We start from the raw sequence: 15,481 nt of genomic DNA, 5'->3' as shown, positions 1-15,481 counted from the left end.
TGCATATATATTCCAATTCTCACTTTAATTTTGAAAGGCAGCCATTTTCATTATCATCATTTTACTGATGAGGAAACCAAGACCCAGAAACATTGAATGCCTGTCCAAGGTTACATTGCTAGAATGTTTTGCTCTAGAATATGAATTATATTGTGTGTCCCAAATAGTTTGTCCTTGCAATGTTTGAAGAAACAAAGGCATTTGGAGATGCTGGGAAGCAGTGAAAAGACAGGGAGAAATAGGCAAGAGAATTACTAGAAATACTAGGAGAATTACTCCTAACCTTATAGAAGAGGATGCAAATGGTAATGACTAATCATTGAGGCCTGTTTGCATAGTTACAAACTATTATTGATTTAATAGGAAAGGGCTTGCATCTAGGATAAGTTATGGAAAGTAGAAAGTCAAAAAAGAGAAGCTAGAAATAAGTCTTAATTTAGCAGTGATTTCATTTATACTAGACTCATTGGAGTATGTGTAACAGGAGATCCAAGGATTCCTCTCCCTCTGCATTAGTGCATTGTCTACAGTTATAACAATATACCTGAGGATGGGTAGGGTAGAAAGAAAGGTGTATTCAGTTTACAGTTTTGGAGAATGAAAATTCAAATAACATATCACCATCCCTGGCAAAGACCTCTTGGCAGACAGCATTAGAGGGCAGGAAGGAGTGCAAGAGGGAGTCAGAAAGACAGTGGGGGGGGCTGCTCTTGCTCTTATATAACAACCGTTTTATGAGAACTAAGTAGGGTCCCATGAGAACTAATTTATTTTATTTTTTATTGATTTTTAAAAAATAAATTATAGTGGAATGCATTATAATTCTTATTACACGTATACAGCACAATTTTTCATATCTCTGGTTGTATAAGTATGTTGACACCAATTCATGTCTTCATATGTGTACTTTGGATAAAGATGTCCATCACATTCCACCATTCTTGCTAACCCCCTGCCTCCTCCCCTCCCTTCCCACCCCTCTGCCCTATCTAGAGTTCTTCTATTCCTCCCACGCTCCCCCTCCCTACCCCACTATGAGTCAGCCTCCTTATATCAGAGAAAACATTCAGCATTTTTTATTTGGGGGATTGGCTAACTTCACTTAGCATTATCTTCTCCAACACCATCCATTTACCTGCAAATGCCCATGAGAACTCTTTTAATCTGACCTTTCAACAACAGCACCCCGACGACCTAAGGACCTTCCACTAAGCCACACCTCTTGCACTCCCAACACCACTCACATGACTACACTGAGGACCAAACTTCCAACCCATGAACACATCACATTGAAATCAGAGTATATCCTATTAGTTATTTTCTAATAGAAAAATCATCATCCCATAGAAACACACAAGTAAATTGATGGTTATTAGGCAGAGGGATCAGTTTCATTGAGGAAATCTGTAGAAGATGAAAGGGGAGAATTGAATATGTTCATCCATTTGGGCTTGAGGGTACCTAACTGAATTATTCAGGGTTCTCCAGAGAAACAGAACAACCTGGGTGAACTAGCTTCATGTGTGTGTGTGTGTGTGTATGTGTGTGTGTGTGTGTGTGTGTCTGTGTGTATGACTGAGACCGAGAAGGGGATAGGGACAAAGATTGCTAGGAATTGAATCATGGAGGCTTGGTATGTCTAAAATCTGTAGGATAAACTGGCAGTCTGGAGACTCTGGGAAGAGGTGCAATTTGAACCCAGATATATGTCGTCAAAACCCCTTCATGTTCAGAACAAGTCAGTGTGTGTTGTATTAAAGCCTTCAATGGATTACATGATGTCGACTCACTTTATGGAGGGAAGACTGCTTTACTCAAAGGAATAAAATGATTTAAATGATAGCTTCATTAAAAAAATACCTTCACACAAGACATTCAGAATAATGTTTGACTGGATAAACCAAGATTGAATCTCAGTCAGTATGACCTATGAAATTATCCTTCAAACCAAGGGAAGAAAGTAGCCTGAGAAACCTCATGCTTCTGTCTCATCAACCTAAGCTTCCTCTACAAGGAACTCAAGGGTTTGCTAATTTCAATCACATACAATGCTCTCTTTTCTGTTCCACTTCTGTTTTTTTTTTCTGCATATTAATCGAAACCCCAAGGATTTCTTCATTTCCTGATGGCATCTCACCTATCCTGAAAACCCACCTAATGTGAATTTTCTTTCAGTAAAACAATTCTCAGTCCTCTCTGGACTCTTCGTTGTCTCAAAGGCATGCTTTCCTACATGCCCAATCAGATTAATGCAGGCAAGGATGATCAGGAGCTCCTTCATCATTGCCTGAAATGGTCTGAGTCAGTCCAGACCTTTATCACCAGATAGTGACATGGAGCCCATTTACCCCTTTTGACAAAACATTACATTTTAGTATGTCACAGTTTCTCTTAGTTGTCTAATTGTCTCTTGGTTTAATTTTTAACTTTTAATCAACTCCTGGGGATAGTTCACTTTCTACGTCTCTTATTCCTTGCATGTTTCTTATTTTTATTTTAAACTTAACCCCATTTAACTTAAAAATGGAGACCCTTTGTTGGTCAGATTGAAATTTATTGGAAAAAATCTGTAAAATTCATTTATTTGCACAGTTTGTAGATTACCCTCATGGCCCCTATCATCAACATCAACCACCTTGATCTTTGATGAACTATAATCATTTTTCCTAAACTTCTTTGGATTCTACTTTAAGCATACTACTATGGATAGATTCCATTTGCCCCAGTAGATCCAGTTTCTACCCATCTCCAGTTTTCTTTGTGACCAAGATGGCTGAATAAAACACATTCTATCAACAAAGGTTCTTACCTTCTGGATTCTAGTTGGGTCTGGTCAATAGAAAGAATAGGAAGGTGACTGGAAGGAGCAATGGAATATTGAAGTCAGAATGGTCACTCCCACTGAGTTGGCTGCTTCCCAGCAAGAGGTCACAGCACTCCCATGCAACATCTTCTCCACTATGCCTTCTTTTCTAGCCTGATAGCACGTCTTTCCCTCAATTGTCCAGACTTGGTGGTGGGAACCACCCATTTGTTACTTTTAAAGTTCTGGGATATAAGCTTTAAAACTCACCACCACCATAATCCCTTTTATGTGCTTGTATCTTTGTGAATACTCCCTGATTTGAACTAACCATCAGGCAAATCCACTGTCCCTAAGATGGGAATGCAAATGTCAACTCTAAGTCTGTGCGTGACACAAAGAGAATATCTTGTTAGTGCTCAGGATTTGGTTTGCTTTTTCCTCAAAGCCAGCTAAGTAGTCTGGAAGGCTCAAGGAGCATCTATGATAGGATTATTTCTCCTTTTCAAGTCTTCTGCCTTGCTGGGAAGATTATGCATCTTCAATAAAGTTAGCTTACCCCTGGTCAAGACACTTCGAACCTTTCTTTTCTAGTTGTTCACAAGATTTTCAGAGTTCTACTCAGTGACTCAGCACAGGGAATTGATGGCCCTCACAAATGTATAGACCACAGAGACACTTGCACTTTGTTCCTTCCATTCATTCTCTCTTCCCAAAAATGTGTTCTCTCATTGCTTCACTTGGTCAGTCCCTCTTTCCCACCCAGGCTTAAGAGGTACCACTTACCTGCCCAATAACCCTTCCACTGCACTCCAGACTAGGTTACGGACCCTTCCTGTAGGTACCCAACACACACTATATATATCCTTTCCCTGTCCTTATTTATACTTTAATTGTTGCTGTAGCATCTCCATTACTAATCTGTGAAAAAAGGCTGAAATGATATTGTCATGGTTAAACATTTTCTGCCAAAATTATATATGGAATTCCTAGCCCTGAAAACCCATGAATGTGGCCTATTTGGGAAAAGATTTTCTACAAATATAATCAAGTTAAGATGAGCTCATACTCCATCGAGGTATAATTGGACACAATCCAATATGAAGGGTACCCATGATAGGAAGAAAAGAAACAGACCCACAGACACAAAAATGAAGAAAGCCACGTGCCAAGGTCATCTGGAGGCAGCATGGCTATCGCTGGGAGGCAGAGACTTAGTTCTAGCTAAGGGATGCCAGGGATGGGGCAGACTCCTCTTCCAGAAAGGAGGAAGAGATAAAAGATTCATCCTTCAGGCTCCAAAGGAAATGTGATCCTGCCAACACCCTGATTTTAGTTTTCTAGCTTTTAGAGCTGTGAGATAATATACTTCATTTCTATGTTCTGCCTAGGGTGTGGTTGTGTAACAGCAGTTATAGGAAACTAATGGAGACAAGCTTTCACAACTGAGGCACCTTGCATAGTATCTGCAATGTGCAAGTTTATTTTGAGTGAAATTATATTGAGCTGAAATGAATTATAAAGTCATGTACAAAGATGTTGAAAAAGTAGGTCCTGTGTGTATTCCTATAGCCAATAGCTCTTTATCTTTTTCATTCAGCACTTTACATAGTCCTCCATCCAAAAACCGAGGCTCCTCCCTCTCCCATCCACTAGTCCCATGGCAAAGCAACTTAGAACAGGGTTCCAGGGAAGGCACACTATCAAAAGTTTACAGAGGTTTAACTTTAGTCCCTTCATTGGTAAACTTAAACACTCCATCATGTTGCTAATGTTATTAGGCTTATGTTCCCCATGCAGAGATCATGACACTTTACATCAAATGTGGCAGTTGCCATTGGAGCATTTGAGCATCTCACCTCCCCAAAATTGCCCTGAGAGTAGTTTAGATGCACAGACTGCAATCTCTCAGCACAGGTTACGTACCACCTTGCCTATAGCAATAGGAAACTAACATTCCCTAGGGTGCCTTATAAAGAGGGAAGCACATTTGCTATCTTGCACACTGAAAGCTTCTCATCTTCAACCACTTGACATCTATTTGAAAGTACCTGTAGACTCCTTAGGAAAAAAATTATACAGATAATCTCAGAAATTTCTAAATGAGAAAGGGCTGTAAGAACACTGGGCAACAGATCCATATTTTAGAAATGTGACACTGAAGCCATAAACGCTCATCTGATGGGCATAGAAAGGAGAATCCAGGTTTTCTTTCTCCAGCATTCTTTGTGTTCTTTATGTAACTGAGACTGAGAAAAAAAACTCAAATAAACCCTCCAAATTTAACACATTGTACTTTCCTTGAGTTGACTTTTAAAATCACTAATTTTAGAGGTCATGTAGCTAAGCAATATATTATTAGATTCCAAAAGCTTTGCTATAGATAACACCACTGATGCATGGGTCATGATGGTAACGGTTGCCTATGTTGTTTTCCAGGGACCTACAGACCCCTTTTGTCTAGTTCCAAATGGTTGAAACCACATGCTCTTAACTTGGGCCTGGGCAAATATATATCTGCTGGGTGATTTTGATTTCAGAAAGTGAAAACTCCACCTCCAGAGTGTGCTAACACCACCATTTTCTCAACCTGCATCCTATGAAGAGCCATGAAATTTGATTATGTATGCACAGATCACTAAGTACTTCACCTTTCCAAACCTCCAATTTTCTTCCACTTTGTCTTAGACCATCCTGCTTTATACTCCTAAGCCTGTCCTTAGGGAGATGGATGGAAGACATGCTTGATCACCTCATGAATAAACTCTGGTAAAACTCATCATTTCAGTGAATGGCATCTTGCACGGAATACAAAATGGGTCTGGTTCAGTAACACTATTGTTTCACTTGCTCCGAAAGGGCAGAGAAGAGTAGCTTTGTGTTTTCAAAAATCAGAGCTAAAGACAGACTGAACCTCTGTATTCCATTTCTTCTCTCCCTTCTCCTTCACTGTCTTCATTACTCCCTTTCTGTCTTTCCTGGATGAGTTTTTCATACTTTTCATAGTGTTATAAATCACTCACATTTAAGAGCATTGAAGATTTAAAACTCACAAAGAGAAAGATGCATACTTAATCATCATTACATTAGTACATTGGAAAATTGTTTGCCAATAAAATATGATAATTGATAATTTAGCCTCAACACAGCCTTGTTTTTATTTCTATACATACTTTATGAAAAAATAAAACCTAATCTTCCCATGAGATAAATTCTAGGTAGGGAAGAGGGGTGGGAGGGAAAGGAAGGGGACAGGGGATTAGCAAGGGCGGTGGAATGTGATGGACATCATTATCCAAAGTACATGTATGAAGACTCAAATTTGGTGTCAACATACTTTATATATATAAACAGAGATATGAAAAATTGTGGTATATATGTGTAATAAGAATTATAATGCAAAAAAGTACATGTATAAAGGCATGAATTGGCGTGAACATATTTTATATACAAAGATATGAAAAATCATACTCTATTTGTGTCATAAGAATTGTAATGCATCCCACAGTCATGTATTTTAAAAATAAAATCAGTAAAACTAAAAAAAGTAAAACCTAATTATTTTGCCACTTCATATGACCAAAATAATCATATGTAAAATAAATGACAACCCATGATCATCATAGCTCTCACCTTTAGACACAACTCAAGTCTCTGATCCTTCAGGATCACAAATAGCAAGTTTTTCATCCATACAATTGGATGAAAGCCTACATATGGACTTTACGAAACTTCAAGATTATTATATCTGTGTATGCTCATAACATACATGTAGAAAATATGTGTTCATAGAAAACGTTTCCTTTCAAATTGTAATAATATAATAACATAGCAATGTCTAGATTATTTCTTCTAGGTGGTTTTAACATCTTCTTCATATTTTCCTTTTAGGCCCAAATTTCATACTATTATCACTGAGTATTTTATTTTAAAAAATACCATTTAAGCAAAACATGCAATACAAAATATCCAAGTAAGTTTCAGTGAAATGAATTTTTTCCTAATTCTTGACTCAAAATTGCAGAACTTATTACCTTGAGCATATCATGAAATTCTAATATTTTCTATCCTTCCATTTAAGGACTATATAAAAATATATAAATATATAAAAAATGAGCATCTGTCTCAGATCTTTATTGTGAGGATTAAAAGAGATATATATTTTTAAAATTGTATTTGTTCTTTTTAGTTATACATGGCAGTAAAATGTATTTTGACATGTTATACATACATGGAGTATAATTTCCCATTCTTGTGGTTGCACATGAAGTGGAGTTAAACTGGTTATATATTCATATATGAAAAAAGAGGTATAATCTTTGTACTCTCCCAATTTAGTTCTCAAAGGTAGTTGACGCTCAATAGATGATTGCCATCACCACCAATTCTACTATTTCACATCATACTTGGTCTCTCAGTAGGAGGTATTTATGTTCTTTGCTCAATTCTGCAGCCAAATTACTTTTTTGGTAAAATATAGACCAAGGAGAATTTGCATTAGAATGGTTTGGAAAACTTAGAGAAACTGCATTTATAGAAATAGAATTTCTGAGGCTGGGAAGCCTGCATTTTTAGCAAGACTCCATATGTTTTAAAAATATCCTAGATTCACTGAGAAACCTCGTACTGTACCAGGTTTTCTAACAAGCTAGGTTACCACAACCATAAAAGAAAACAATAATACAATTTCTAATTATGTTTTAGGGCTACTGAAAAACAGCTAGCATACATCCATTTTAGAAAGATGAAGTACTCTGAATATGCAATAAAACTGCATCCATTTCCAGGTCTCTAACATGATCTGCAGAATATTTCTGGCCCTTTGGATGCAGTTGCTTAAATAGCTAAGTGTTCTTACTTGTCATTTCTTGCAATGGTTTGCTTGCATTTCTGCTTGTAGGATTGCATGGAAATGTTGCCAGTTATTACTGATGATGAACCATAGTCACTGTGTCTTATTTCTTTGCATATCCTCAGTGTTCAGGACAGTGTCTAGCTACAGAAAGAGCTTCATACATATGGTTGCCTTTTTGCTGAGAAACCTGGGGCATGAGGACTCAATGAACCCCTATTACTTTCCTGTTTAATTATATGATACAGCTGGCATCTCTAAAGAGAAGTACTTGAAAGAGAAACAAAAAAATGTGTATTTGCTGATTAATGACAGTCCACATGGTAGGAATGCTCCTGTAGTTGAATGTTTATTTAACGATTAAATCAAGGTCTGGCACTGTGAAATTATATTTCAGAGAAAATTAGTGATCAGATGTCATTTCTAAACCCATGTACTAATTGCCTTGTTCTATGTCCTTCTGTTATTTAGAAAGAAGTTTCAAGGTATCATGAAATTTCTAGGAAGAACAAAAACAGCTCACCATTTTTTTAGGCATCTAATGGATAACCAGCCTGGCTTGCTTCTCCAATACACTTACACATGGTTGCATTTAATCCTTACAACTCTAGGGGGTGGAACTATCATTCCCATTTTGCTGATGAACCACTGAAGCCCAGAGAGAATATTAAGATTCACCCAGATACACAGTCCTCAGGTGCATATACAAATGAAGGTTTCCTAATTATTGAATCAGGGCTTCCCACTGATCTTTAAATTTTGTTTTTTGTTTATTTTCCTTTTCTTTCTATTTTCAGAGTTTAAGAGAGATCATGTCCTTGGCAAGCTTGACAGAAAACACTTGGTAATTAATTCTCAATTCAGTGAAACATTATGAAGACCATTAACAGATTTTCTCCTCTCACTCTCTTTTGAAAATAACCTTGCTGATAATTCCTATCTTTACCAAAACAATTTACCCCAAAAGAAGTTGGTTCTCTGTGTTTCTATCCACATAAGAGGCTCCTTCCAGTGATTCCCCATTGCTTTGTACCATCCAATGGCTAGTTTATGCTTGAGTAGAAACTCTGCACTCTTACCAGTGATGTTGCAGTACACTTGGAGAGGTCCCAGGGGCCCACTGCCATCAGAGTCGATGTAGAAGAATCCAGCCATGTGCCCTTGGTGCCTATAAACCTCACAGGATTTCTCGTAGATGGCTGAAATGACAGAAAAGCAAGAGACAGGGAAGTTTGCTTGGCCCTGCATTTCCCCATGTAGGTTCAGTACCTCCTATTGTATGTACTTGGCATGATTCCTTCTTTCTCTTCTTTTATAGCCTCGGCTGGTCCCCCATGCCTTTAAAAACTATCCTTCCAACACTTGATAGAGTCCTGTCCTCCATTTATCTTAACTCATCCATTCTTCCATTCTTCCAAACTCAGCTCACAGGGTATACCCCTCCTTATTCTGCCCTTACCTCTTATATGCCCCTCCTCTTTGATGATTTATATATCCTTCTCGAATGCCCCCACAGTATATTAAGCTAAAATCACCCATAGAGTATTCTGGCTCCCATCGTGCTATGGGATACCAAATGTGTACAAGTAGTAGCCATGTGTTATTTTACACTGTGTTCCAGCATCACAGTGCTGGTTCAATAAATGTTTGATTCATGAATTAAAGAAAAATAAAATGCATATATGCAGTCATCTGTCTTTACTAATGATGTACAAAATTACTGTCTAATGTCTAAATATCCAGAGCTCCGCACAGTAACTGACAGAGTAGTTGAAAAACCACATTCAGTCCATTTTGACCGAACTGGCACTAACTTCCTGACTCTTGTCAACAGATGAGGTTACCATCAAAGGACAAAACCATAGATTAGGCAATCAATCTGTGCCCCAGAAAACTCAAAGCCCTGCTGTTTGCAGCCACGGATGTTTTTGGTGCTTGGATAAGGACAGGCACAGTTATCCGCAAATAGAAGGTTTTGACTGATCTATCCGTTCTTTAGAGAATCATAAATTTCACTAAACAACATGCATGAATTTGGAGGAGTGTAAAGAGGCATCATCTGGTGTCTCATGCATGAGAAAATAAAATGTCATCTGATGGTTCAGACAAAATGTGGTAGTTCAGAGCAGCAGGTACACATCCAATTGTGTCACCCAACCATGCTTAAAATACTTCAGTAGCTCCTCACAGCCTCCAAGATGTGGTACAAACTGCTCACCTTAGCCAGCTCCTGCCCCTTGTGACTAATGCCCCATCCCAGAAATATGAAGCTGCAGTTTGTCATGATCGAGTGTGAGGGGTGTCTCAAATAATTCATTACCAGTAAAATTCTAAAGCCTGAGAGGGTTTGACTTTTTATAAATTAAAGTGAATTCAAGGTTATACTTATATTCATGGAAATTTCTCTTGTATTCCTGCACATTTCCTGAAGCAGGAGGTAAATGAGAGCGTTGTCATTTGTGCCCTACATAGTGAACGTCACCTATAGCTCATTTGTATTTGCTAACCCCTGTGCGTGAATGTGTTACACAAGTGAAAGCCAACTTGTATGTGTGTGACCTTGCCATAAATACCCTCACATTCCCACAGAGAGAGCCACATGCAAGGAATGACTATTGTCCCATGAAAGATAAAATGTCACCCATGAAGCATGTGGGTGCTTGCATAATGGTTAAGAACATGCATGTTAGACTGGGCAGTTTCTCAGTGTAGGACTACCGCTTCCTGTCTGTGATAGCTTAAATAGCTTCACCTGTGCTAGATACCTCCTAATGTGACTCCTGTGATGGATGCTTCCTGGTGTTCATATCCTGTTCAAAAATCCATCTTTTCCCCCTGAGTGAGCTGGACTTATTGACTTGTTGTACTAAACAGAATATGACAGGAATGATAGATGTCATTTCCAAGAATAGATTGTAAAAAGACAGTGGCTGCCATGTTGGTTGCTCCTGTATCACTCCTGATGGTAGAAGCCAAATGCCTTGTCATGGGGAAGCCCTGTGACGTGGCCTACATGAGCAAGCTCTGAAATTGCTGTGATATGCCATGAGAGTGAGCACTGAAGCAGATCCAGAGTCAAAGCTTGAAGTGACAACAACCTCAACTAACATCTTGATTGCAGTTGCATGAAAGACGGCCAGAACCACCCTCCAAAAGGCACACAAAACCAAAGGAACTAGGAGATGATAATACCTGTTGTTTCCACAAGCTAAGATTTGCCATGATTTATTACAAGAGATAGCTAATCAACTCTCAGAGCATTGATTTTATCATTTACCTGTAGGTCCAAAAAGAGTCTACTTTATAAGGTCCTAGTAAGTATTCAAAGTGATAATTTATGTATGGCACATAGAAGTTACTTGATTAATATGAACTATAATTAATAGCCCTCATTTCATGTTACTGCTTTTTCTTTTGATAAGTTCTTTAGCTATTTTTTCAGTTCCATTACTATTCAAGAGACTTGTTACACAAAACCAGTAACCCTTAACTCCCTTGTTTTTCTTTCTCTCCTCTCTCTTCATATTTTACACACACACACACACACACACACACACACATATATACACACATATATAACATATATCACAAATTTAATTCTAAATTTTCTAACAATTATATAAAATGTATCCCAAAATATACATATAAAAATTAATATAAACAGATATCTATTGGGGGAGAGAGAAAGTAAGGTAATAGGGAGAAGGAAAGAAACAAGATTTTCCTGGATGTTTTGTATTTTTAATTTTGAAACCATTAAAGTATTTCAAATGATTACAAACAAAAGTATAAGTAACAGAAGAAAAAAAATAATAGTCCCTTCTTAATCACTGAAAGAAAATAAAAACAAATTAACTAGAAAATCTTTCAAGTGGTGTTGAGATTGAGTATTTTCTTCTTTATTAATCACAAAATCCAGATACATAAGAAGAGCACAGAGAGAAATAAATGAACCTGATATCAGCTTTAGCAATCAGTGCCATTTGACTTATGTTCGGTCATCTATATTCTCCATGTTTCAGTTTTCTATTTTTTCATAAAAACAAAGACATATACAAAATAAGCCACTCAGATTTTCAGTTAAAACAACCATTCCAAGATTCTGCAGGTCAGCCACTGAGGCTGGGCTTAGCTGGTTTATTCTTGCCCAGACTCAGATCACCTGTGAGGGCTAACATTGGTCAGCTGCGGAGGCAGAGAAGGTTTTTGTAGTAAATGGGAATTTCAGTTCTTTCCCATGTGGTCTTTCATATTCTAGCACCTAGGTTTACATAATAAAGACTCCCAGAGCAGCAAGAGGGAAAGTGCTTGCCAGACCTCTGATGGCATGATGTTTGATGATGTCTCAGCTTCCAAAACAAGTAACTGAGCCAGTCAAACTCCAAAGAACTGATCTCAAGGGTCTGAAAGAATTGCAACTATAGGATAGGTCTTGATTAAATCTTTGTTTGACTTCATGGGGCAGAATCACACTAGAGTGTGACAAACGTTGGGATTTGGATATCTTTTATCCCCTCATGTAGCCTACTATTCTTTGAACACTAGTTCCTTAAACTTTGGCTCAGTTACCAGGTGATTTCTAAGGGCAAAGCCTAGTAATGAGCATTTCTACATATACACTATACATGAGCTCATAAAATATAAGTACTTTGCCCAAAGACAACTAGCTGGCAAGTGGTTACACTAAGTCTATCACTGTGTTCTACTTTGGATCCAGAATATCCCTCAAAGGTCTATGGTACCTTGATCTTCAGATGGTGCTATTAGGAGGTGGGGCCTAGTGGAAGGTCTTTAGGTAATTGAGGACATGTCATTAAAAGAGATTGGGGTGTCCTAGCTATTTCCTCTTTCTCTCCTTTTCTTCCTGGTCACGAAGAGAGAAATTTTACTCCTATATAAGTTCCTACCATGATACGCTGCTTAGCTACAGGTGCAAAGCAAAGGGATCAACCAACCATGGACTGAATCCTCCAAAATTATAAACCGAAATAAATCTTTTGTCTTTGTAAGGTCATTATCTTCAATTTTTTATGATGTCAAAAAACTAACACACACTTCTTCCTGATTTGTTAGTGGAGATACTTTATAAATCTCAAATGTCAATCATCTCTGATTTGATTTCCCTTAACAATAAGATTGTATGGGAAAAGCAAGATAAATATCTGATGTTTTCCTTTAATTCATCAGTTTCAAAACACTAAAGTGTTTACCTAGCATTTTCTAAAAGTGACGAAGGAGAATATTTTTAGAATTACTATGAACTTAAATTCTTAAAAACATTTGATATTTACACAGTAATTTGACAAGTAGGATAAAGTAGGGTTTGTTCTATTAGGAAATCAAAACAAAAAACAAAAACAAGCATAACAAAAGTCTTGAAATAGTGAATAATGTGATTTTTTAAAAAGGATTGTTATTTTATTATGAAACTAGTATAAACATCAAGAAAAAGCTAACAATTATGTTCTTGTGATTGTAAAGTAAGGTTTTATTAGATAAAATCTGTAGTACAAAAATCACATAAAATTCTCAATTTGAGTTTATAATATCAGCATGAACTTATTATTTAATTTTTAAATAACATAGCATCATTTCATATTTGTATCACTGAAAATGCTATAAACAATCTACTGTACAAAGGTCTCTAAGTGCATTTTCCCATTAAAATATTACAAGAGTTTTACTGACTCCATGTTTGAAGCTGGAAATGGTTGGAACACCTTATATTACTTGAAAAAAAACAAGAAAAATATCAAAAATTGGATTCATGTCAAAATAACAGAAGAATCAATTCAATAGAAGAATTACAGTATCAAAAATAGTAATAACTGTAATTGTTAAATTTATGCATTTCCTTGTATCTATATCATCTATATATCTAAGTCCTTTGGGCACCTTTCAAACTTGCTAATAAATGAACTCTTGTTATGAAAAATAGAAATAATACAGATCACATTCTGTTTTTGTTATATTAACTATGTTTGAGAGCAACATAACAATCCAAAAGGATAATGTTTGGAGAAAAATGAAATCTAGAAAATGCAAAGGAATACAATAGCCCACTTGCCATTTCTGTAGAAAACATATTCCAAGACTCCCCAAAAGCTTTTTGAAGCCATGGGTAGTCCTGAACCCCATTTATACAATATCTTTAATTCTTACACATACATACTTGTGATAATGTTTAATTTATTAAGTAGGCGCAAGAGATTACAAAAATAAATAATAATAAAAAGAATTATAGAATAATAATATATTTTAATAATATGTATGTGAGCGTGATTTCTCTCTCTCTTTCTCAAAGTATTCCATTTTACTTTCCTGTAGTTTTGGGCACTGGTTGACCACCAAGGAAACAAAGGAAAATTAAATCTAGAGTGAGTGAGCCTAATAGAACTTGAAAATCATCTTTTTAAAATACCCAGTGAAGCAAAAGAGTAATAATAATGAAGATGTAATTTTTAAAATTTAGAATGTGGGGATGATTGCTCAGTATCTTCAACAAATAAATAATAAAATGTGATAATGCACAAAACACAACTGATACTATATACACCTTATTTCAATATAGAGACAAACACACCCAGAAGAAAAGATGGAAGGGAGGAAAGGAAAAAAGCAAAGGAGAGAGGGAAATAAAGAGAGTGCTGCAGTATTGCTTGGGGTGATCCCAAGCTAGTCATAGCCATTTCTCTGGGACATCCCTCACTGTCATGCATGATATTCTGTCTTGAAATTGGTGGGTTTTTTTCATTTAGTATAATTCCCTTGAGATCCATTCCAATCACTTGGGGTCTCAACAGTATGTTTCTGTGAGCAGTATTGCACAAAATGGATATATGCCACTTTGTTTAATCATGAGCCCATTGAAGAGCACTTGGGTCATATTCAGATTTTGCCCATTTCAATTGTTGCATTTTAAAATTTTAGAGTGCTATTCCTTTTGAATAGTCTTTTTTTTAAAAAATAGCAGATGATTCTTCATTCATGGATGCCAGATTTCCTTCAGATCTCTGAGAATATTCAGACATAATATTTTCCTTGACATTTTCTTCTTTGTGTGCATGCTGTTTACTCCAACCTGTATGCACTTGTTTACCTGCTTTGTTTTGCCTTATGCTTTGTTCTCTATCTTATCTTTCTTGTAATACTCCTTCCTGGGATGTTAGGATGTCTTTTATAATTTTCTCATATTTAATAGTGGTTTCTACAACAACAATTTTGAATTATAAGCAAACTCCTGTGGTTTGCCCCCTGAGGACATTAATGTAGATATATCTAGCTAGATGAGGTCTTGGGAATCCTGTCTTAGTGTCTTCAGACTTTACTCCCAGCTGTATTAGAGTTTAACATTTAAAGGACACATATTTGGTTAATAGATCACTGGAATGGAGAAGACTGGGAGGTTTTAACATTCTGTGCATAAATGTTGTCATATGTACACCTCTTCCAATGTATTTCTGACTACTTCAACTATATTTGTTTTCTTCCAGTTTCAGAGACTGTTTTCTCCCAAAAGAAAAAAAAAAAAAACCTTCAGGCTTCTTTCTCAGTGATGAGGAGAGAATCTCCAAGTGTCCAGAGTTTTTGGAGAAGGACTGGTCACCTACCCACCTGTCACACAAATTTAAATGACTTATATTAAAACTCACCATTACCTCCACTTGTAAAAAGTAGCTACTATCTCCAGTTCCTATGCCTTTGGGGAATTTTGCAATGGAAATTTTTGTTTCTTGAATTTCACTATTGTAAATTAGGATTTGACTTTTTTAGATCAGCTACTTGGACACTGTTCATCTACTCACTTCCCAACCTTTAGTATTTTT

At 36.7% G+C, this 15,481-nt stretch overlaps 1 protein-coding gene across 3 annotated transcripts in view; it reads right to left on the bottom strand.

Moving 5' to 3' along the window:
- Nucleotides 1-15,481, bottom strand: part of Cntnap5 (contactin associated protein family member 5) — a 771,818-nt gene that overhangs the window by 268,977 nt on the left and 487,360 nt on the right. For all 3 annotated transcript variants that reach the window (XM_077798231.1, XM_026402894.2, XM_026402896.2), the window contains exon 12: nucleotides 8,735-8,854. In XM_077798231.1, the coding sequence (XP_077654357.1) occupies nucleotides 8,735-8,854 (120 nt within the window). The remainder of the gene's footprint in view (nucleotides 1-8,734; nucleotides 8,855-15,481) is intronic.

This window comes from Urocitellus parryii, chromosome 1 (genome assembly GCF_045843805.1).
Source record: "Urocitellus parryii isolate mUroPar1 chromosome 1, mUroPar1.hap1, whole genome shotgun sequence".
NCBI lineage: Eukaryota > Metazoa > Chordata > Mammalia > Rodentia > Sciuridae > Urocitellus > Urocitellus parryii.
The sequence above is the reverse complement of the archived record's forward strand: the minus strand, read 5'-3'. Positions and strand labels throughout refer to the sequence as shown.